Source organism: Suncus etruscus, chromosome 17 (assembly GCF_024139225.1).
Source record: "Suncus etruscus isolate mSunEtr1 chromosome 17, mSunEtr1.pri.cur, whole genome shotgun sequence".
Taxonomy (NCBI): Eukaryota; Metazoa; Chordata; class Mammalia; order Eulipotyphla; family Soricidae; genus Suncus; species Suncus etruscus.
The window spans coordinates 45220659-45244609 of NC_064864.1; the positions used below are offsets into that span (position 1 = coordinate 45220659).

Here is a 23951-nt window from a genome sequence, read left to right on the forward strand (position 1 = left end):
CATTTTTTATTCAAATTATCAAGGCTTTCTCCTTCCTTCTCTCTTCTTTCCTCCCTCTCCGTTGCCCACTGTTCTTCTTCCTCTTTCCTTCCCTTCACCTTTTTCCTTTCTCCCTCTTCCTCTCCCTCTCCTTCACATAGTGCTTAAAGCTTACACTGGGTTCAGAGCTCACTCTTGGTGAGTTTTGGGTAACTAGATGGGGTGACAAGGTTTGGACCCAAGACAGTTATGTATATGCAAGACAAACACGCTATCCACTGTACTATCACTCTAAGCTCTCTTTTTTTTTCCTTTGTAATTCTAGCTGTGGCTTGGTTTTATTGATCTTGTATTGTGTTTTATTGTTAAACTGTTGATTTCTATTTGAATATTCTTTTTTCTTTCCTGTTTCCTTTGGGTTACTTGCTCTGCGCTTAGAATTTGCTCCTAGCAGGCTCGGGGGACCATATGGGATACCGGAATTCAAACCGGGATTCATCTTGTGTTGACTTCGTGTAAGGCAAACCGCCTTACCACTGTGCCATCGCTCCGGCTCCTATATTCAAGAACTTAATTTTCATTTTCATTTTGATTTCCTCTTTGATAAAGTAGTTGTCCAGTAAAAGTTGTTCAACTTCTAAATGTTTGATTTTTCCCCAACTTTCTGTTTATTTCCAACATCAAAGTATTATGATCTGAGTAGACACTTGATCTGATTTGTATTTTCTTGATTTTTTTTGAGGCCTGTCTTGTGTCTTACATGTGTTCTATCATAGAGAATGATTGATCCATGAACAATAATAGAAAAGCATGTGTACTCAGTTTCCTGGGGAGACAGAGGCCTATAGAGGCCTATTAAGTCCTTTCCTCCCCTCCCCCTCCTTTCCCGCCCCTCCCTTCCCTTCTTCTGTCAGCTCTGCTCAGGAATTACTCCTGGGCCTAGGAAAAGGGAATTCTCTTGGCATGGCTTGAGGAGAGAGGTCAATATGTTGTGCATGGGATCAAATCCAGGTGAGCTTCATGCAGGGCAAGCACCCTACCCATTGTACTTCTCTTCTATTTTTTTCTTTAAGGCTGCTCCTTTTGGGGGGAATATAAGGGGCCAACACCCAGCAGCACTCAGGAGTTACTCCTGGCAGGCTCGGGGGACCATATGGGATGCCAAGATTCAAACCGGGTCTGTCTTGTGTTGGCCGTATGCAAGGCAAATGCCTTACCACTGTGCTATCACTCCAGCCCCTATTTTTTTTTTAATTGATTCTCTATCTGGTAGATCTATCCAAATGTGAGAGTGTGGTATCTCCTACTTTTGTGTTGTTGGCAATAATTTTCTTTTCAGCCTGTTAATAGTTGTTTTACATATTTGATGATTCTTCATTTGGAACATATATACTGATGAGTATTAGTCCTTCGATTGTGTGGGTTCTTTCATCATAATGTAACATCATCTCAGTCTTTATTTCTTTTTTCACTTACTTTGGGGAAGGAGGTTAGGACTACTCCTGAGCTTAGCATGTAGCTGTACCACCTCTCTGGTTTCTTACTATCTTTTTAGATAGTAGTATATTGTGTCTTAATATGACTTGGCTCCCACCCCCCACCTCCTTTTATTAAGTCTATTTTTGCAACCTTTTATTTTGGGCCTGCATTTATCATCATAGTTGAGATGAGTCTCTTTAAGAGGCAGTAGAGTGTATTTAATTTTGTGATCCATCAAGTCATTCTGTGCCTTTTGATTAGTGAATTCAGGCTATTGACATTTTATAAACATTTGGAAATAACATAATTTAATGTAATGCTATCTTTATGTATTTTCTTTAGATTTTTTGTTTTGTTTTCATTTTATGGGCTGCATCTAGCAGCACTCAGGAATCACTCCTGGAGTAGCTTGTACTATATATGGTATGGGAGATCAAAGCACTCCACTCACTCATTGTACTATCTCTTTGTCCTCTCTATAGCTCTTTTAGGGAGCCACATCAGAGATGTCCAGGGGTTGCTCTTTGTTTTGTTTGTTTTTTGTTTTTTGTTTTTTGGTTTTTTGGACCACACCCAGAGGCACTTGGGTTACTCCTGGCTCTGTGCTCAGAAATCTGGCAGACTTAGGGGACCATTTGGAATACCCAGGTCTGTCCTGGGTCAGCTGCATGCAAGGCAAATGCCCTACTGCTGTACTATCCTGGCCTTCAGGGGTTACCTTGACCCTGCACTCAGCAATCATTCTTGTGGGAGTTCAAGGGAACATAATGAGATTCCAGGAGTAGAATATGTGTTAGCCTTGTGCAAGGCAAATGCTTTACGTGCTGTACTTGTTTTTGGCTTCTCTTTAGTTTTTATGTGATATTGATCATTTAGTTAATCTTGTAGCATTGGTTTAATGCCATCAACCTTGTGGAAGGAGGCCACACCCAAAGATGGTCATGAGAATATATAGTTTTGAGGATCAATCCTAGACATCCTGCATGCATGCAATTCTTACTTTTGTGCTGTATCTCTCCAGCTTCTAACTTTTTGTTTCAAGAGGCCTCTAATTTCTCCTCAGGAGACTCAGAGACTCTTTCTAGTGATTCTTGGCACAAACTGCAGTTCAACATGAGTGCCTGAGCATGTGTGCTTTTAAGGCCCAGTGGTGTCAGGGATTACCTGACACCAGAGCTTAAGGGCCTTCTAGGTTTACCCAAAAGTTCTGGGATAGCATGTGATATGGAGGAATAACTCCAAAGTCAGTGGGATGCAAGGCATGTACCTTAATCCCTGTATTATATCCCCACTTTGCCCACTTCACCCCACAAAACAATTTCTGACAGTTAAATATAACAGTGAACTATCAATTTTAAATGATTCCCTAGTGATGACATATTCCTGTTTGGATGCCTTTTTCATTCAGTGTGTTGAATAAATACCACTCCTTTCCATCCTGTAAAGTTTACTTTGAAAGATAAAAATAGACTGTAATTATGGGGGCACATCTGGCATAGTTAGGGGCTTTTCAAACTTTTTGCTCAAGAAGTGACCCCTTGTGGTGCCCAGATTTGAACAAGTGTTGCAGCTGCTGCACTCACACACAAGGCCAAGTACCTTACCTCTTCTACTGCCTCTCCAGCGCTTGCTCTGATACGTTTTTGGTATTTTTTGTTTTGTTTTGTTTTGTTTTGGGGCTACACCTGAAGGTGATCAGGACCTGGTGTTGTGCTCAGGGATTACTGTTGGAGATGCCAGCAATCTCACTTGAGTCAAATACATGGAAGTCAAATATATGCTATCTTTCTACCCCCCTCCCACCTCTGGCATTTTTGAGGGTTCTTTTATGGGTAATCTTTGGTTTTTCTCTTGCTTCTTTATGAATAATATTTCTGTTGTTGACTTTGGCCATTTTAATTACTGTGAGTCTTGAGTATTTTCTGTTTTGGTTTATTCTGATTGGAACTCTGAGCTTCTGAGATCTTCTGTTGATCATCAAGTGAGGAAAGTTTTCAGCTATAATTATTTTCCAGAACGTCCCCAATTTTGGGAGTTTGGGCTGGAGCAATAGTACAGTAGGTACAGCTCTTACCTTGCTTACTGCTAAACTAGGTTCAATCCTTGGTGTCCCATATGGTTCCCTAATCAGCCAGGAGTAATTCCTGATTGCCAGAGCCAAGAATAAGCCCTCAGGATCACTGGGTGTGGTCCCCCCAAAACCAACCAGTTTTAGAAAAGGTAACAATAATGAGTACACTGATTAATATTTGGTTCATTTGTGGAGAGAAAATCAGCTAAGGAGACCAAGGAAAATTTCTTGGGCAACTGAAATAGACTAAACTTTGTTACACAGGTAGATGGATTTTAGAGATTCACTTATTTATTATACAGTTAAAATTCATCATATGATTTCACTTTTATTTTGACAGTGGCAAGAATAAAAATTCAGAACTCACATGCAAGGCAAGTGCTGTCTGCCACTGAGCCCCAGCCCAGCTTTATATGAAAATTTTACTTCAATAAAAATGTAACTGTGGGGGCCGGAGCAGTGGTGCAGTGGTAGGGCCTTTGCCTTGTACATGACTGACCTAGGACAGACTGCAGTTCCATCCCCTGGTGTCTTATATTGTCCCCCAAGCCAGGAGAGATTTCTGAGGGTAGAGCCAGGAGTAATCCCTGAGCATCACCGAGTGCCCCCCCCCCAAAAAAAAGTAGCTGTGTACAGGTAATATTTTAGGAGTAAAGTATAAGTATGTTTTTGTCTACTGAAAAGATAGAGATATACTAGGTTTGTTCAGTGTGCTAATAAAAAGATCTAACTTTTCTGAAAATAATAATCACAGGTAGAAATGAATTTGTTTTCCCTCCAATATTTCTTGAGAGGGCAAGAGGGATAGTACAGTGGATAGGGAGCTTGCCTTGCATATGGTCAACCTTGGTTTGATCTCAGCATCCTATATGATCCCTGGAGCCCACCACGAGTGACTCTGAGTGGAGAACCAGGAGTAACCCCAAGCAATGCCTGATATTACCCCAAAATCAAAACAAAACAATAAACCAACAAATTTTCTTGAAAGCTTATCATACTCAAGGATAAATTGAAAATTTAGGAAATAGGTTCTAGACCCGTAGACATTTACAAAAAGTGGCTGAATTTAGGCTTTTATTTTCTAAACATTGCATCTGTACAATGGGCATATTATCGTGTTAATCTCCCAAAGTTATATGTCTCTATATATCATCTCTTTGTCTATTTGTACCTATCTACCCAACCTACTGACCCTGGGAAACAATCCACAGGGCTGTCTCTTAAGAGCCAAGTAGCCTACTCTGCCTGCCATAGGTAGCCTTCATGAACAAATCTGTCTTGCTGCATCTATTGCCCCCACGCCAACCAGGATTGATTCCTGAGTGCAGAGCCAGGAGTAGCCCTTGAGTGTGGCCAAAAAACAAAAACAAATACAAAAATCTCTTATGTTTCACATTTGCTGTGTGTGGTCTAGCTAGCTCTGTTTTGGGCTGCTCTGCTATGAGTTATCCCCAGCACTACAGGCAGTTAGTTCCCTGGGGCTTTGCAGCCAGGTCTGTGTGAGAATAACTACAAAGAGGTGTAAAACTCTGGCAAACACCAATACCTAAAAATGCACCACAGCCAAGAGATACTATCTCTGAACATATATATGAGTGCTATAGCGACCTCTGGCAAGCAATACAACCATAACTACTACTGTGCCTTAACTAAGATGTGAGCATCTGTGTAAGCACATTAAGCAAAGGGGTATAAACCTTGGTGAGCACTTCAGGTCATACTTCCCCAGATTCCTAACTCCCAGACTTCACATTTGAAAGACAGGTACTTTGGCCTCTAAGCCAACTTCTAGCCTCACTCCACATAAATTTCAGAATCATCATAGCAATGTCTATTTAAAAAAAAAATCAATGAGTTCTTTTTGTAAAGCTGTTATGTTGTTATGGAGATAACAACACTTAGAATCACTCATAGTTAAATAAAGTGGTCTATTTTAGGGATCAATCAATGAGCAGATACCAGTGCAACATCCAGCATTGCCCATGAAGTGAACTTGCCATGCTAAGGGTTGCCCTCAGGGCCTTTGCACATGCTCTATCACTAGAGTTGTATTTTGTTTGTTTTGGAGCCTCACCTGGTGATCCTCAGGAGTTACTCTTCCTCTTTACCAGGAATCATTCATGGCAGTGCTTGGGACACCATATGGGGTGCCTGGAATCAAACTAAGGTTGACTGTATGTAAGATATTTGCTGAGTAGAATTAAAAACAAAATTGCATTTTGGTCTGTTTGTCTTTTGTGGGGGAGGCCACACCCGTTGGTGCTCAGGGGTTATTCCTGGCTCTGTGCTCAGAAATCTCTCCTGGCAGTCTCAGGGGACTATCTAGGATGCCGAACCCAGGTCTGTCCCAGGTCAGCAGCATGCAAGGCAAACACCCTACTGCTTTGCTATCTTTCCGGCCCCTCTATTTGTCTTTATAATTATTTCTCAGCAGTGTTTTTAGGTTTTAGTCTACATTTCTTTTCTTTTTTTTTTTTTTGGTTTTTGGGCCACACCCAGCGGTGCTCAGGGGTTACTCCTGGCTGTCTGCTCAGAAATAGCTCCTGGCAGGCACGGGGGACCACATGGGACACCGGGATTCGAACCAACCACCTTTAGTCCTGGATCGGCTGCTTGCAAGGCAAACACCGCTGTGCTATCTCTCCGGGCCCTAGTCTACATTTCTTGCACAAAGTTGTTATATTTATTTATAGGTATTTAATGTTTGTCAAGGTTTTTGTAATTTTTTACTTTTTAATTGCCAGTTGCTAGTCTATCTAAATACTATTGATGTTTAACTATTGATCTTGTTTTCTGTCATTTGTGAATAAAAATAGTTTTATTTCTTCTTTTTGAAGTATTTGTCCTTTCTTCTCTCCCTCCTTCCTTTCTTTCTTCCTTCCTTTCTTTCTCTTTCTTTCTCTCTTCCTTCCTTCCTTCCTTCCTTCCTTCCTTCCTTCCTTCCTTCCTTCCTTCCTTCCTTCCTTCCTTCCTTCCTTCCTTCCTTCCTTCCTTCCTTCCTTCCTTCCTTCCTTCCTTCCTTCCTCTCTTTTCTTTCTATAGTCTATAATACAGTGCTGAATAGATGTAATAATGTTCTAAGAGGAGAAATAGTATTTTGGTTTTTGGTGGTTACATCCAGTGGTGGCCAGGGGTTACTACTGGCTCTGCACTAAGGGATTACTCCTGCCAGTGCATGATGGTCCATATGGTATAGCTGGGTTCAAACCCAGGTGGCTGCATGTAAGGTAAATGTTCTACCCACAAAACTATGGCTCCTGCCTTCCAGAGGAGAGACAGTATTAAGTCCTTGTTTTTGTTTTGGGGCCACACTCAGAAGTACTCAGGGGTTACTTCTGGCTCTGCACCCAGGAATTACTCCTGAAGGGCTTGGGGGACCATATGGGATGCCGGGAATTGAACTCTGGTCAGCTGTGTGCAAAGGCTGTACCTTACTCATTGTACTATAGCTCCAGCCCTCATATTAAGTCTTTAGGGATCCCCTTTCCAGGTTCCCTTAATTTAATTAGGGTGTTTTCTTCTGGTAAGTTTTTTTTTTTTATCATGAATGGATATATAATTTGGTCACCCTTTTATTTTCTTAATAGGGTAAATTGTAGGAATTGGTTATAAAGACTTTTACTCCTGTGCTGTATTGGGATGGTTCAAAGACCTGAAATGCATGTTTTGCATGCAAGAGCCCTTGGCTTTAATCCAACACTTTCATTGCAATGCATAGTCACCTAAATACTGTATTAGAAACAGCCCCTGGGCAATGCAGTGTTTGACACATCCCTCCCCTCCTGCCCACCAGGAAAAGAAAAACGAAAATCTGTATCTATAAGGGATATTAGTCTAGTGGTGAAGCAGGGCCGTATGGATGCAGCAGGAATGGCTCCAGCTGGGCAGGGGCTTGGCTTGCTCTCTCCTGAGTCAGCTTTTAGCTGTATGGCCAGTTTACCCATGATTTTTCATGACTTGTTTTACATTTTCTTTAAGAAAAAAAGTGTATGGAACTGGCCTGGTGCAAACTAGGTGACTGTGTTTGTGGGCATGGGTTACAGCTACCCTGTCTCCTGGATGTGTTATGCAGGGATGGTGGTGGTGGGTTGCCCACATTCATTACCCAAAAAGCCCTGGTAATGTCAGCCCAAATACTGTCATACCTGGATTTGGTCAGATTGGTTCCTCTGCAGAGAATTAGAGAGGAGTGGTGAAGCAGGGCCACGGGCAAAGCAGCAATTATGAGTGATGGGAGCAGCAAGATTTAGCTAAGTGGGAGCTCCCAAGACTACCTGGCTCTACACTCAGAAATCGCTCCTGGCAGGCTCACGGGACCATATGGGATGCTGGGATTCGAACCACAGTCCATCTGCATGCAAGGCAAACACCCTACCTCCATGCTGTCTCTCTGCCTCCCCCCCCCCCCATTACATTCCTTTTAAGAAAAGAGTTGGTCTAGGGAGCTGGCCTGGTACAACCATTCATTTTCTTTTCTTTTTTTTTTTTTTCTTTTTTTGGTGCACCCGGCGTTGCTCAGGGGTTACTCCTGGCAGTCTGCTCAGAAATAGCTCCTGGCAGGCACGGGGGATCATATGGGATGCCGGGATTCGAACCAACCACCTTAGGTCCTGGATCGGCTGCTTGCAAGGCAAACGCCGCTGTGCTATCTCTCTGGCCCCTCATTTTCTTTTCTAATACTTAGATACTTGAACTAGGATATTTTCCCCCCTTTTTGAACTCTTAAAATTTTTTTCTGTGTTTTGTTTATGGTGAAAAGTTTCTCATTATTAAAATTGTTGTTCTCATGCTTGTAATATCATACATGCCTTTTTCTTTTGTTATGTATAAGGTTTTGTCTTAATTGTTGATTTTTTAGTATGCTGGAGTACGCTGGACCAATATCTTATATTCTTTGCAGTTAACCTTTTACACCAATGATTTTCACCAAATTTGAGTAATATTTAGTAACTGTTTCTGTAACATTTTCTGTTAATGCTAGTCAACTTGCTGTCTTTAAGTTCATTGACCTTTTCTAATCTGCTTTTAAACAAACCATTAATTTTCAGATAGTATACTTTTCAATTCTAAAATTTCTATTTTATTTATTTTAAGTTCTCATTTTTCTGGTATAAGTTTAATTACTCCTAATGACTGTAGCTCTCATTTAAATTATTAAACATATTGCTTGCCACTTCTTTATATGCCAATTCCCCCAGTTAGATTGCTTGAAGATTATTTTATGTTTTGTCATGTTTTATTTTGGGACCACATCCAATGATGCTCAGGGACTGCTACTGATTCTGCACTCAAGAATTACTCCTAGTGGGCTCAGAGGACCATATGGAATATACTGGTCAGCCTTATGCAAAGCAAACACCCTACCTACTGTACTGTCTTTCCTGCCTGTCAGGGTCATTTTCTTTTTTTTCTCTTGACTGTCAATTATATGCTTGGATCTATTTTTTTATGAGAGAGTATACATTTTATTTTAGAATTATTCTTTTTGGGCCATACCCCACACTGTTCAAAGCCCACTCCTGGCTTTGCACTCAGGGACCACTCCTGGCAAGATGTGGAGACCATATATGGTGCAAGGGACCAAACCTGATCCATGGTGCTAGGGATCAGCTACATGCAAACAAATATTTATACACTGTATTATCACTCCAGCCCATAAAATGTACATTTTAAAATATATATTGCTGTGACAAATTAAAAAAATTTTCTAATTAGCTGATTACTATGACTTTGTCCACACGAAGTTTTTCTTGGTTTTGCTTTAACCATAAAAGTGCCTTTTTTTTTTTTTTTTTTGGTTTTTTTGGGCCACACCCATTTGATGCTCAGGGGTTACTCCTGACTAAGCGCTCAGAAATTGCCCCTGGCTTGGGGGGACCATATGGGACACCGGGGATCGAACCGCAGTCCTTCCTTGGCTAGCGCTTGCAAGGCAGACACCTTACCTCTAGCGCCACCTTGCCGGCTCCTTTTAATTATTTTTTTAAAGTGCTTTTTTTTTTTTTTTTTTTTTTTTTTTGGTTTTTGGGCCACACCCAGTAACGCTCAGGGGTTACTCCTGGCTATGTGCTCAGAAGTTGCTCCTGGCTTGGGGGACCATATGGGACACTGGGGGATCGAACCGCGGTCCGTCCAAGGTTAGCGCAGGCAAGGCAGGCACCTTACCTTTAGCGCCACCGCCCGGCCCCTTAAAGTGCTTTTAATGCTGACTTTAATCCCTGATATTCATACCATCTCCCCCCACACCCTCAGCGCTGCCAGTTTAAAAATAAACGGTTGCTATCTGCATGAACAACGAATGTTTTACATTATTAGTAGTTGCAAAAGGAACTGAATGCTGAGTCCAAAATAAATATGTGCTAATAATTCTTATATATTGTCAATGATGCAGTGTATTCCTTCCTTTATATATAGTATTTATACATAAATATTTATGTATATATTGGGTTGTTGGGTCGCATCTGGCTGCATTCAGGGGTTACTCCTGGCTCTGCGCTCAGAAATTGCTCCTGACAGGCTTGGGGATCATATGGGATGCTGGGAATTGAACCAGGTCTGTCTAGGGTTGGCCGCAAGCAAGGCAAATGCCCTACTGCTTTGGCCCTTAGTATATATTTTTAATTAATTTCAAGATATAAGTATGAAACCATTAAGTAGATTGCTATTTAAAGGTGTAAATCGTTTAACAGAAAATATCATTTTATTTTTCTCTAGTTTATTTTCTTTCGGAGGGAGCATACCCAGAGGTGCTCAGAATACCAGGAACTGGACTTAAACCTGGGGCTTCTGCATACAAAGCATACACTACAGCCTTTTGATCTCTTTACCAGCCCTATTCATTTCCTTAAATTTTATATTTTATTTACATAATATCTTTCAAAGTGACAGTTGATCAAAAGTGAATTATATAAAATATCAGTGAAGCATTGCTAATGTAAAAAATGGGAAAGTATATTATCATTCTTCCTTACAGAAAAAATTGCAATTAATGTAGAAAGAATTTAAATCACCTTTAGAATCACAGTTAAGATTGAGAACCACAGTCAATATTCCCATATGCAAGAATCTCAATGAATACTAAAATTAGCAGACAAATATAAAATGGAAACTATTTGCATATTTCCAAAATATTCTCCCCTATGTATTCTACTGTCCAAAGGGGAAGGAGTAAGTTTACAAACAGAATTTAAGCAAATGTAGCTCTAAAGCAAATCCAGTCGAGGTGGTTATTAGAAATGAACACAAGATATATGTAGCAACATACCTCCTGATTTAATGTATTGAAAAGGGCAATTGTTCTTCTCTCTTCATTCCTCTGGCTCATTTAACTCAGCATAATATTCTTCATAGCCATCCATGTATAATCAAATTTCATGATTTCTTTTTTTTTTTTTAGTTTTTGGGCCACACCCAGCAGTGCTCAGGGGTTACCCCTGGCTGTCTGCTCAGAAATAGCTCCTGCCTGGCAGGCACGGGGGACCATATGGGACACCGGGATTCGAACCAACCACCTTTGGGCCTGGATCGGCTGCTTGCAAGGCAAACGCCACTGTGCTATCTCCCCGGGCCCGATTTCATTTTTTCTAACAACTGTATAGTATTTCATTGTGTAGATGTACCAGTTTCTTTTTTTTTTTTTTTTTGGTTTTTCGGGCCACACCCGTTAGATGCTCAGGGGTTACTCCTGGCTACCCGCTCAGAAATTGCCCCTGGCTTGGGAGGGGACCATATGGGATGCTGGGGGATCGAACCATGGTCCTTTCCTTGGCTAGCGCTTGCAAGGCAGACACCTTACCTCTAGCGCCACCTCACCGGCCCCGATGTACCAGTTTCTATAGTCACTCATCTATTCTCAGGCACTTGGGTTGTTTCCAGATTCTGTCTATTGTAAATAGTGCTGTGATGTACATAGGAATGCAGGAGGCTTTTCTGCATGGTGTTTTGGGGTTCCTGGGATATATCCTTAGGAGTGGTATTGCTGGATCATATGGAAGCTCAATTTCTAGTTTTTTGATATCTGTATTGTTTTCCAAAAAGACTGGACAAGTCTACATTCCTACCAACCCTGCATCCACTCCAGCACTGGTTGTTCTTGTTCTTTGTGATGTGTGCCAGTTTCTGTGTGTGAGATTATATCTCATTGTTGTTTTTATTTGCATCTCCCTAATGTTGAGTGATGTGGAGCATTTTTTTATGTGCCTTTTTGTCATCTGTATTTCTTCTTCAAGGAAATGTCTATTCATTCATCTCCCTAATTTTGGATATGATTAGATATTTGTTTTTTGTCTTGTTAAGTTCTATCAGTGCCTTGTATATCTTAGATATTAACCCCTTTCAGATGGGTATTGGGTGAATAGTTTCTCCCATTCTATGGGTAGTCTTTGTATGTTAGTCACTGTTTTCTTTAAAGTGCAGAAGCTTTTCAGTATAAGAAAAATAATAGATAATATGGTAATAATACCCAGAGACAATAAAGATGATGATCAGGAGGAACCAGTTCATGGTAGGAAGCTTGCCACAAAAAGTGGTGAATGCAGTTAGTGTAGTGAATGATCCAGGGTGAAAGTGATGGTGGGAAGTGATCACTCTGGACAAGAACTGCATGCTGAAAGGGGATAAAGTGATATGCATGATGCCCCTTAATTAGCAATAGTGCAAATTTCAGTGTCAAAAAAGAAAAGAGAGATAAATAAAAAGCCTGCCCCAGAGGCAGGCAGGGGAGGGTGGATGTGAGGGAAAGTGGAAAATGTGTACTGTACTGCAAACCAAAGTGTCTAAAAGAAAAAAAAAAAGGAAGAGAAAGAGAAGAAAAATATATACTCCAGAGATAGTCAGGGGAGAGGGCATTGGGGAGATGAGAAGGAAAAGAGGAGAGACATTGGTGACAGGAATGTGCACTGGTGAAGGTTGTTGTGTATTGTATGACAGTAAATCACTAATAACTTTATCTGTGGGGAAAAAGCTATTATGAAAAACCTTGTAACTATGATGGTTATGTTTTTTTAAAAATGAAAAAAATTCAAAAATAAAACCAGAAATGGGCACTTTGGGTAATTTTCTTCCCTACGTATAACCTCAGATATCTAAACTGAACTTCATGGCTACTGATACTGAGATAGTGAGAAATATGAAACAAAACCAAATCAAGATCCTTCTGTAGATTAATCAGTATGGTTTCAGAAGTGACATCATGAGAAAACTAAAGAAGACAGAAGAATACATTTTGACTAGCTAAATTAAGGGTCTCAAATGCTAGACAAATAATATTTGTGGGGAAAGTAAACTCAGCAAAATCTTTATCTAATATTGTATCAAGTTAATTTCTTCACTTTGATACATGATCTGTGATTTTTCTTTTCTTTTTTTTTTTTTTTTGATTTTGAGCCACACCCAATGACGCTCAGTGGTTACTCCTGGCTATGCGCTCAGAAATAGCTCCTGGCTTGGGGAACCATATGGGATGCCAGGGGATCGAACTGTGGTTCGTCCTAGGTCAGATGCATGCAGGGCACATGCCTTACCACTGCACCACCACTCCAGCCCTGGTCTGTGATTTTCTAAGAAATTGGTTACTTGATTTATATTTTTGCAACTGTTCTGTAAATCTAGAACTTTTAATTATTTTTCTGTTGTTAGTTATAAGAGATTTCCTATAGCTAAAATTTTTCTCTTTTAATTTTAATGCACATATTTCTACTATAGTTCTCAAAGAGTTTTCAAGGATCTTTGGCATTAACATCAGTGGGGAAATTATAAGTGAAAATTTTTAGAAGCTTAGGGGTGGGCTTAAACATATGTGTCATAACAAGCCCTTCTGATGAGTGTGATGTGTAAGACTATAAAACATATAGACCAGTTGTTAATATTTTTATACTGTAAAGTATGATCAATTGTGTGTGTGTGTGTGTGTGTGTGTGTGTGTATGTTTGAGTTTTAGAATCACACCTAGATATGCTCAGGGACTTACTTCTGGCTCTGTGCTCAGGGATCACTCCTGGTGATAATTGGGGGACTGATTATATGTGATGCCAAGGATCAAACTAGGATTAACCATATGCATGGCAAGCATCTTAACCTTAGTACTATCTCACTGACCCCTCTGTGGGTTATTTTTATTTGGTAAAATACATGTAAATACAGTATTTAGCATATTTACCACTGAGGTATAGTTTAGTAGTATATATTTACATTATTGTATATTATCACCTTCATCTATACCTATAATTTCCTTCATTTTATAAGACAGACTCTAGTCATTAAACCATACCTCCCCATGATACTTTTCTTCTAGAGCCTGGCAACAATAATTCTACTTTGTTTCTCTGATTTCAATAACTCTGAATATCTGATAAATGGAACCTATAGTATTTTTCTTTTTTTCTTTGGGACTGGTTTACTTTATTTAGCATAATATTCTCAAGAATCAACCATTTTGGGGGAGGCACATCTGGTGATGCTCAGGGGTTACTCCTGGCTCTGCACTCAGGAATCACTCGTGGTTCAGGTGTCATATGAGATACCAGGGATTGAAACTAGGTTGGTTGCATGTAACTTAAGTGCCTTACCTACTACTATATCTCAGCTTCTTCAAGAATCATCCTTGTTGGCATCTATGTCAGAATTCCTTTTACTTTATATATGTGTGTGTATGTGTGTGTGTAATACCTGTCAATGCTCAGGACTCTCAGGCCCTTCAAAAATCATCCTATGTCAGAATTCTCTTCTCTCTTATGTGTGACATACTTGGCTCAGGAGTCACTACTCTGTGTGTGTATGTGTGTGTTTGTGTGTGTGTGTGAGCCATACTTGGCAATGCTCAGGGGTCACTCCTGGCAGTGCTCAGGGGACCATATGGGATGCTGGAAATTGAATCTGGTTCGACTGCATGCAAGGCAAATGCCCTCTAACTGTACAATCGCTCCAACCCCCTTTTCCTTCCTTCCTTTTTTAAGACTTTACTCCATTTGGGCCAGTGAGGTGGCGCTAGAGGTAAGGTGTCTGCCTTGCAAGTGCTAGCCAAAGAAGGACCATGGTTCGATCCCCCGGCATCCCATATGGTCCCCCTAAGCCAGGGGCAATTTCTGAGCGGGTAGCCAGGAGTAACCCCTGAGCATCTAACGGGTGTGGCCCGAAAAACCAAAAAAAAAAAAAAAAAGACTTTACTCCATTCTATGTGTATACCACATTTTGCCTACCCATTTATCTGCAGTCAGTTGGGTTGCTTTTTTGTGAACAGTGTTGCTATAAATAGAGTTTCACATATCTCTCTCTGTCTATCTAAATCACACCTAGGTTCTCGGGTCATTATGCTATGCCACAGTAGAACCCAGGCCTTTGCACTGTAAACACCAACTCCCTCCTCCCTCTCCCTTCCTCCCTCCCCCCCTCCCATACACACACACACAGACACAGTGCTGCTCAGGGATTACTCCTGGTTCTGCATTCAGGGTTCATTCCTGGTGTGCTCTGGGGACCATATGAGAGTCTTCGAATAAAATCCAGGTCAGCCATGTGCAAGGCAAACACCTCACCCACTGTGCTATTGTTTCAGCCCCTTTACCCCTTTTTTAAAAAATAATAACTGATCTAAGAGTTTTAAGTATAGTGACTTATATCTTTAGTATGTATTTGGATGAGCATCTTTTGTTCTGTGATTGTTATGTGCATTATCTTCTTTGGAGTGATACATATTTAAATCCTTTTCTCATATTTTAATTGCTAACACCCCGAACTTTCATATAAACAGTGAAGCCTCTTCAACTCTTTTATTTATTTATGGTCACAAATTTGACTCTCTGAGATGCCATTTTCTATATCCCTATTTGCCTTGTACTCAGTTACCCTAAATCTGGAATTTACATGGGATTTCTTTGTATGTTGATTTTTAAAAATTACATGTGACAGTATTTCAATATTTCAAAATAATTTCTTTGCAGACTTATAACAGCTGTGCAAGACTCTGCTTAAATCAAGAAACAGTATGTTTAACGGGTACTGTAATGAAGAAAGAAAACTGTGTGGCCAAAGTAAGTAATATTAATCTTAAAGTTTTATCACATTATAGTAGCACTTTATCTGTGGACATCTTCACTAAATATTACCATTTAAATGTAGTTTTCTATAGTTATTGTATTTGTCTATTTGGTATCATAATCAAATCCAGGATCTTATGCAAGATTTATATATATGTATATATTTAGATATATAAAACAAAGTAGTCTGGGGCCAGAGTGATAATATAGCAGGTAAGGAGCTTGCCTTGCATGTGCTGACCTGGGTTCTATCCCTGGCATCATTTAAGATTCCCTGTGTAGTGCTAGGTGTGGCTGTGGCCCAAATCAATTTAAAAAAAATTTTTTTTCGGGCCCGGAGATATAGCACAGCGGCGTTTGCCTTGCAAGCAGCCGATCCAGGCCCAAAGGTGGTTGGTTCGAATCCCGGTGTCCCATATGGTCCCCCGTGCCTGCCAGGAGCTATTTCTGAGCAGGTAGCAAGGAGTAACCCCTGAGCAATGCCGGGTGTGGCCCAAAAAACCGAAAAAAAAAAAAAATTTTTTTTTCACTAAATAGTATGATCTTTAATGGGTACCATTTTTTTAATTTTATTTAAACACTTGATTTTTAAAAATTTTTATCTAAAATATATATGTAAGAAAGTGAGCAATCTTGAAAATAAGTATTCATGGTTTTTAAGAATTAATAGTATAGGGCAGTGGTGGGCAACCTTTTTTTTCAACTGAGCCGAATCTCATCAAAACCATGATTGAAATTTATTTTGAGGGGCTGGAGAGATAGCATGGAGGTAAGGCGTTTGCCTTTCATTCAGGAGGTCATCCGTTTGAATCCCAGCATCCCATATGGTTCCCCGTGCCTGCCAGGAGCAATTTCTGAGCCTGGAACCAGGAATAACCCCTGAGCACTGCCGAGTGTGACCCAAAAAACCATAAAAAAAAAAAAAAAAGAAAGAAAGAAAGAAAAGAAATTTATTTTGAGGGCGCGCAGAGTCTTGACTCCTGGAGCGGCTGCAGGGCACACAGAAGACACAGAAGAGCCACATTAAAAGTGTAAAGAGCCGCATGTGGCTCACGAGCCGCAGCTTGCTGACCACTGGTATAGGGAATCCTGCTTAAGGAGACATCCCCCCATAATCAAAGAGCTTTTCTTCTCTCTCTCTCTCTCTCTCTCTCTCTCTCTCTCTCTCTCTCTCTCTCTCTCTCTCTCTCTCTCTCTCTCTCTCTCTCCCTCCCTCCCTCCCTCCCTCCCTCTCTCTCTCTCCCTCCCTCTCTCCCTCCCTCCCTCTCTCTCTCCTCCCGCCCGCCCCCCCTCCCTCCCCCCCCCCCCCCCCCCCCCCCGTCCTTCTGCAAGAAAGACAAACGCCTTACCTCCATTTTATCTCTCTGGCCCCTTCTCTCAAGAAAGATATTTCTGAAAAGAAAAATATAAGTTTAGAATGTACTGTTACAAGGATTATGAAATACACTATAGATAATTTGATTAATATTGATATTTAGTGGCCAATAACAGAAATACTGCTTTTGATAACCTTAATATGAATGGGCAAGTATGTTTTATCATGCATGTATGTATCTTATATGTAAAAATATGTATATTATGTATAGCATACAACCTTCCAACATCACATCCTCTACCAGAGTGTCTACCATTGTCTTAGGCATATATCCCCATCTTCCTGACATTGTAAGCTGAGTTCTATAGACCATTTTACTTCTTTGAGCATGTACTAGTCTCTATTTTATCAACTTAAAATACAAATACTAAATCTAGCTATCTATTCAAGATGATTTAAATAAGAAATATCAGTTTATTTAAAATGACAGTAAAGGGGCCAGAGTGGTGGCGCAAGTGGTAAGGCATCTGTCTGCCTTGTATGCACTAGCCTAAGACGGACCATGGTTCCATCCCCCAGTGTCCCATATGGTCCTCCAAGCCAGGAGTGTATAGCCAGGAGTAATCCCTGAGCATTACCAGATGTGGCCCAAAAAACCAAAAATAAATAAATAAAGTAAAAAGACAGTTAAGAAAGATACTTAAGGGGCCAGACCAGTGGCACAAACGATAGGGCATTTGCCTTGCATGTGGCTAACCTAGGACAGACTGTGGTTCAGTCCCCCAGTGTCCCATATGTTCCCCTGAGCCAGGAGTGATTTCTAAGTGCATAGCCAGGAGTAACCCCTTTGTGTCACCGGGTATGGCCCCAAAACCAAAAAAAAAAAAAAAAAGAAAGAAAGAAAGAAAAAGAAAAGAAAGATACTTAACTATCAAATTAAAATGTCTTAATACATTACAATAAAATTTTCATATATGACATTTATTTTCATTGCCATTTAGTCACAGCAAACTGCTTACTTAAGCCCATTTTATACCCAGCATCATATATTGACATGGGAGGGCAATTATTTGGTTCTATAAATGTAGTCTTTCTCCTTTTGACCTTACTGTTCTCAGTTTCATTACAAGTGGGTGACTTCTGGCTAACCAAGGTAAAAATCTTAGCATGAGCACCGATCCACGGACAGGGTGACGATTTTAATGAGTTTAATTGAGTGCTGGCCAAGTGAGCATCTGTTCCTTTTGTTTTCTCCATACTTTGTAAGCCAGGATCTCTAAGCTACATAGTTGCATGTTTTGTGTGTCTTTGTAATACATTTTCCCCCTCCCACCCTCTACTTCAGTGGTGCATGGTTAGAAATCTTCTGGCATCTGGCACATGGCATAATTTCTTCTATGCTCTTGGGTGAGAAAGTAAGTTTGCTCATTGCTGCTTATCAGTCTGTTTCCTTTGCTCCCAGATGGTGACCTGTTCATCCCGCTCTTGGTTATTTTAACATTATTTTGACACCTATATCCTTTCATCGTCTCTGTAAATACCCTAATTCAGTAATGATTACTATCATTTCCTACTGGAATACAACTAACAGTCTGGATCCCTTTATTAGTCTACATTCTATCTTCTGGTTCATTGCTTCCAATTTTGAACCATTCAGCTGATCAATGGCAAATAAAAGCATGAGCCGAACTTTTTCCTTGCCACAACCGCCACTTGATACCAATAACATGGGACTAAGGAGAGAGTTTTTCCTTTTTTATTTACATTTGTTATTTGTATCTCGTGTTGTACTCTTTCTGTTTGCTTTATTAATGGTAACCTTTGAAAGGTAATGATTTGCCATTATTTTCGTAGGTCTTCAAACTTGTCCCTCTTTCCTGCTCTCTGTATTTAGTCTTCAACCACATAATACATCTGCTAAACTTTATATGGCAGTTGTGGTTTGTGAATTGATGCAAATATCTGGGATCTCTTGTTTTTGTTTTTATTTTAGGTCATACTTAATGTGCTAGGGGCCCTTGCCATGCTGGGGATTAAATCCAGGCATCACGTATACCTATGTTTCCAATATTGGAGCCAAGTCCCTATCCCACTAGAGTCTGCTATTGATTTATATTATGCTCCAGAGTAGCCTTGACTATCCAACGCCTTTTACAAACACTGTGATGATTTCAATAGTGTTTGTTTTCTAATTGTAACAAGATTTTGTGATTGGATGGAGCTACTAATTAGAGTCTAAAACTTTAATTGTATTATGTTTCTATGAATTTTAGAGAAGACATTAATATCAGTTATCCCTTAAAAAACAGCATCATTGTTTTGCTTGAAACACCTATTGTATATTTTATGTAACTCTTCTTTGCCAGAAACATCTTAAAATAATGGTTTGTACAATAGGTCTATGTAAAGAAAGCCACTTTAGAGTACAAGAAAACAAAGTTGAAGGGCAAACTGCAGCTATCCTATGTTAATAATAACCTTTGGAATCTCTAAACTTGAAGAATAAAGCCTAAGAAAAAAATTAAACATTTAAAAAGGAGTCATTTTATCGTTTACTGCTTAGCCCAAGCAGTACTATTTGAAGGCATTGAAATACCTTATTTTCTTCAAATGCCTTTCTCCTTACTAATTACAGCCCTGTAGTTTATGAGATTTATGCTTGGAACATGATGAGCTCTGTATTTATTGTAGCTTTAAATGGACAGTCATTATTGACTGCCAGCTTAGTCTTTAAAATCAATAACCATGTTGTACCTAATTGTCATGGTATTTTTTTAATTGGTAAAGAAAACTAACTGGAAATATTAAGAGCATTAATTTTTCATGTTTCTTTTTGTTGACTATTTAAATATTCTTGAAAGTTTGGGGTTCAGGCATTTCTATTTTACACACACACACACACACACACACACACACACACACACACACGCTAAAATTTTGACGTTTGAACCCATCTATCTAGATTGCTGCCCAAGTAGAAGTTCTGCCTCTTTTTTGTATTTAGAAATTAAGCCATTTTAGTAGTCCTTTGTAGATTTTTCTGTATTGTAGTTCTTGTTTTTTTACTTGAGACTAATAATCTGTTTGCAACTGACTGAGACAGAAAAATGTGATGTTCCTTTCCACTCACTCCAGATTTTGATAGAAGACTTGTTTTATTTATTTCCAAAATTATATCCGCAGGAAACAAGCTGTTTAAATTCAGATTATGCTGAAGCAAAATGGTCCTGGTATGAGAAGCAACGTGCTGTTTTACGAGCACAGAGTCCCTTTTCTCATAACTGATTGATAGTAAATATTTTCCTGAAGAATTATTGCCAACCATGAACAGTGCAACTGTTTCACTTTTTTTCTGTGCTACTTGCTGTACCAGCCATTGTCGGTAATTAAGATCTACAATTCACAATGCAGACGTTTGCACTTCCTCTGGGTCTGTGCTATTTATAAGGCATTTCAGCTGTTCAGAGTTTCTTTTGAGTTTTAAACTACATGTTAACAGGCTTCTTTAATATACTGTTCCACAAGTAGCATGTCAGATGGTCTGTTCTTTGCACAGTCTCCTCTATTCATCTAAACATTAGCTCAGAGAAAATATATTAAGATTTAACCATGTCATTGAGGATGATATGGTTGATAAAACTCTGGAGTGTAACATTAGGCTTATTACTATTTCAAAAAGGCAGGAACAAAGTTCAGAAATAATATTTTTCTTTAATCTTTTAAACTCTTTGTGTGAATTTAATAAGTACTGGGGATAAGAGAAAGATTCTGAGAGATGCTAGTACATAACTTTTAATTCTCACTTTAAGGTAACAATAGAATCAAGGATAATAATAAAGGTGTTATAAATAATACCTTTATATTATAGGTATTATAGACAGTATTTTTAAGTTTAATTAAGGTGCTAGAAAAGATAATCTTCTAGATGCACATGATATTAAAGACTATAGTCATGACCCAAATTGATGAGACTCTGAGTGCTCTGTAATCAGTTTTAGGAATCCTGACTATATATTCAACTGTTTCAAGAGAGTTTTGTGTTTGTTTTTAAAAAGCCAGACTACTGTGAGCTCTATATAGAGTCAGAGTAACTGCTTGTATTCTCCTTGCCTGCCTGCATTCATTGTTAAACATACAAGAAAAGAAACAGAAAACTGTCAACCACGTATCTTTAAAACTGTGCCATGGTTGTGGACCAGGCTGGTTCTCTTGAAGCCTGAAGTCATCTACATTGACTTCACACATTGGCAGCCAGTACTTTCCAGCAGGGCAGGTCTGCAGAGGAAGATAGGATTTGGGTTTCAGTGCTGATTTCCTGATGGTCCCTTGGATAGATAGTTTATAGCAAAACCTTTCCAAGGCAGTTTTATTTGCCAAAAATCTAAAACTTTCTTCAGTACTTTTGAACTATTGTGTTTCTGCAAACTTTTTTTCCCCCTCAGTGAACTCTTTATGAACCTTTCCCTAGATAACTGCAACAGTTCAACTATTGTGAACCACTGATATATCTGACTGAAGCACTTCAAGATGCTAGAACCTATTCACATTTCTCTCTAGCCAGGGAGCTAATAAGATTGAGTTGTCTTTGTGGATTGATCTAGTTTAGCATAAAATGAGCCCAGTCAGTGTCTTCCACAGTGAGGAAAGAAAGGTTGGGAGAGATGGGGCTGAAGGAAGAAAGTTCTTCATCAAGAATTGACTGCAGTATTGCCTGCTGATGCATGTCGGATCACCCGCACTGAGAGATCACATGGCTTCTTCAAAAGTCAAACGATCAATTCGCCTCGTTTTGGCTCTGTACTTAATGCACAAACAGTGCGATCTGCGGGGCTGTAATTGCATTGTTAGGGCCAAGGAACAAGCCTGTGCCTTTTCAGCAGACAGCTGGCAGGGAGAGAGGCATGTTGTTAGGAAAGAGAGAGGCAAGGCAAATAAAATTACTGCTAACGCTCAGAGATCGGCAGGAGTCCTACTTGCCTAATCTTACCGGTGGGAGCAAGCGGCTGTTGTAATCCAATTATAGCAGCATAAGCAATTTGTTAGACACTCCGCATAATGTAACAATTTCCCAATAAACTCTGACTTGTAATAACGTCGGCAAGAGTCCGCATAAATCTGCCCGAATGGTGGGGGCTGGAGCATTCGACTGGGGGCTTGTAATTGGCGCCATCAGCACGTTTTGCGGAGTGCAGTATGGTGCAGTGTTTTAGTGCAGGAATTTTAAGGAGAAAAGCATGGCACACGTTTCTTAGAAAAAGAAAAGTGGCCATTAAAGGAGAGCAGCAAGAAGGGCATACTCTTGCTTCGCATTACCTAGGAATCTTGGTATAGACAGAAAACAGGAGGAAGCCATGTTTTGTTCTAATACTGAAGAGGGTGGGGTGAGGAAAGGAGGGAAGAGTGTGGATTAAATTCCTTTATTTAAAAGATAATCAGTTTCAATTATATATACCCTTCTCTAGCCCACCCCCAAATAAAGCTGTTCTGGCAACATGTAGATAACATTTTTATAATATTGTCTATAGCTAGGCAAGCTTAGAAACGTCAAGTTCAAATTTATTTTCTTCTAGATATTTTTTTAGCATTTGCTTTACAACAAGAAAATATATTTTCTTTGTGCCCCAGACAGATCTTGTAAAGATATAATCATATTGGATATCAAACCTTACTGCAGAGTTTTGCCTTCTGTTTCTATGAAACCAAGTCTTCCTGACAGGTTTAAAAACCAGCTTGTTGTTTGCCTAAGCTGACTTCGCTGCTGCTTATTTTCCAATTCTGACACACTGAGATTAGTAATCTTTCTTGTTGAATACTTATGTTGGTACAAGACTACTGTTCTTCTTATTTAAAACTATACCTGCATGATAATTACAGTAATAATTTTTATTCCTAAGTCATAAAATTTTTTTTGGAAAAATATTTGTTATTGTGTGGAGCAGAGTAGAACCTCCATTATTTATTGATTGATTAGCATTTGTAGTCACAGAGTAGAGCTGGTTATTTAATACACGAGGTGTGTGGAGGTGAAGAGTGCTCATAGATTTGAGTTAATGGACAGATTTTCATCTACAGAGTATGTATTGAATGTTATCTACTTTCTTATGCCAGCCCAACTCTTCATTGTTGTTAATTTGTGTCAAAACCAAGCTTCTGAAATAACAGGACTCTTTGAAAATATCATGTTGCTGTGGATATTATTACAATAAATATTTACTTTCAGTATGAACATTTCCTTCTACCGAAGCAAATGCTGCCTTGTTTGACTGGAGCTACATCAATAAACTGCAGTGCCTCTAATAAAGCCACTCAGTGTCTGGGTTTAACTAATGGCTGATTTTCATGGCTTTGACAGTGAGCTGTGTGCGTTATTTTCTCCTGATATTGTAAAAATAATGAGAGCAAATTAGAACAATCAGTTTACACAGATAGCTCCTGATTGGAGGCGATGGGCAATATGGCAGCAGGTAATCCATCTTCGGGCTCCTGTCACATTAACTTTAGCAGTGTGAAAAGATCAGGTGGGGTAAGCAGGGATCCTGCCCAATCGGAACACTGAAATTAATGAGAAGAGCATTGTTCTGTGATCAACCTTTTAATTAGCAAGACTGGAAGTGGAGGGAGTGATGAAGGCATCACCACAGCTGCACAATACCAGGCACAATTTGTGAAAGGGAAAAGGAAAATATCATGGGTTTTATGTTAAGAGTTTCTTGCTGTATATAAGCATTGCGTTTCTGTTCTAGCACTGGTTTAGATATTTTTAGGAAATAATGTGTACATTGCAAACTAATATTACAAATGTGGTTGATGTGTTTGTTAATGCTCTCTTGCAGTGGTCTGAAGGCATAAAACGGTTGAAAACCATTCATCCACCGCTATGGCTATTAACTGCTGGCCCATGGACTATGCTCAAGCCAGTGCTGGTCTGCAGGTGTGAAAGGTTGACACCACTGATATATAGACTATAATTCTATCAGGAAGTCATTTAGGATTTTATTTACTAGCACTCTTTTCTTTGACATTGCACTCTTTGAGTTTTAAGATTCAAGTAACAGAGAAATTAAATTTTGGAAAG

General features: G+C 39.6%; 1 protein-coding gene across 2 annotated transcripts in view; it reads left to right on the forward strand.

The window, feature by feature from the left end:
- The window catches only part of BTRC (beta-transducin repeat containing E3 ubiquitin protein ligase), a 240470-nt gene that overhangs the window by 149519 nt on the left and 67000 nt on the right, over positions 1–23951 (forward strand). For both annotated transcript variants that reach the window (XM_049790860.1, XM_049790861.1), the window contains one exon: positions 15466–15555. In XM_049790860.1, coding sequence (XP_049646817.1) covers positions 15466–15555 — 90 coding nt within the window. The remainder of the gene's footprint in view (positions 1–15465; positions 15556–23951) is intronic.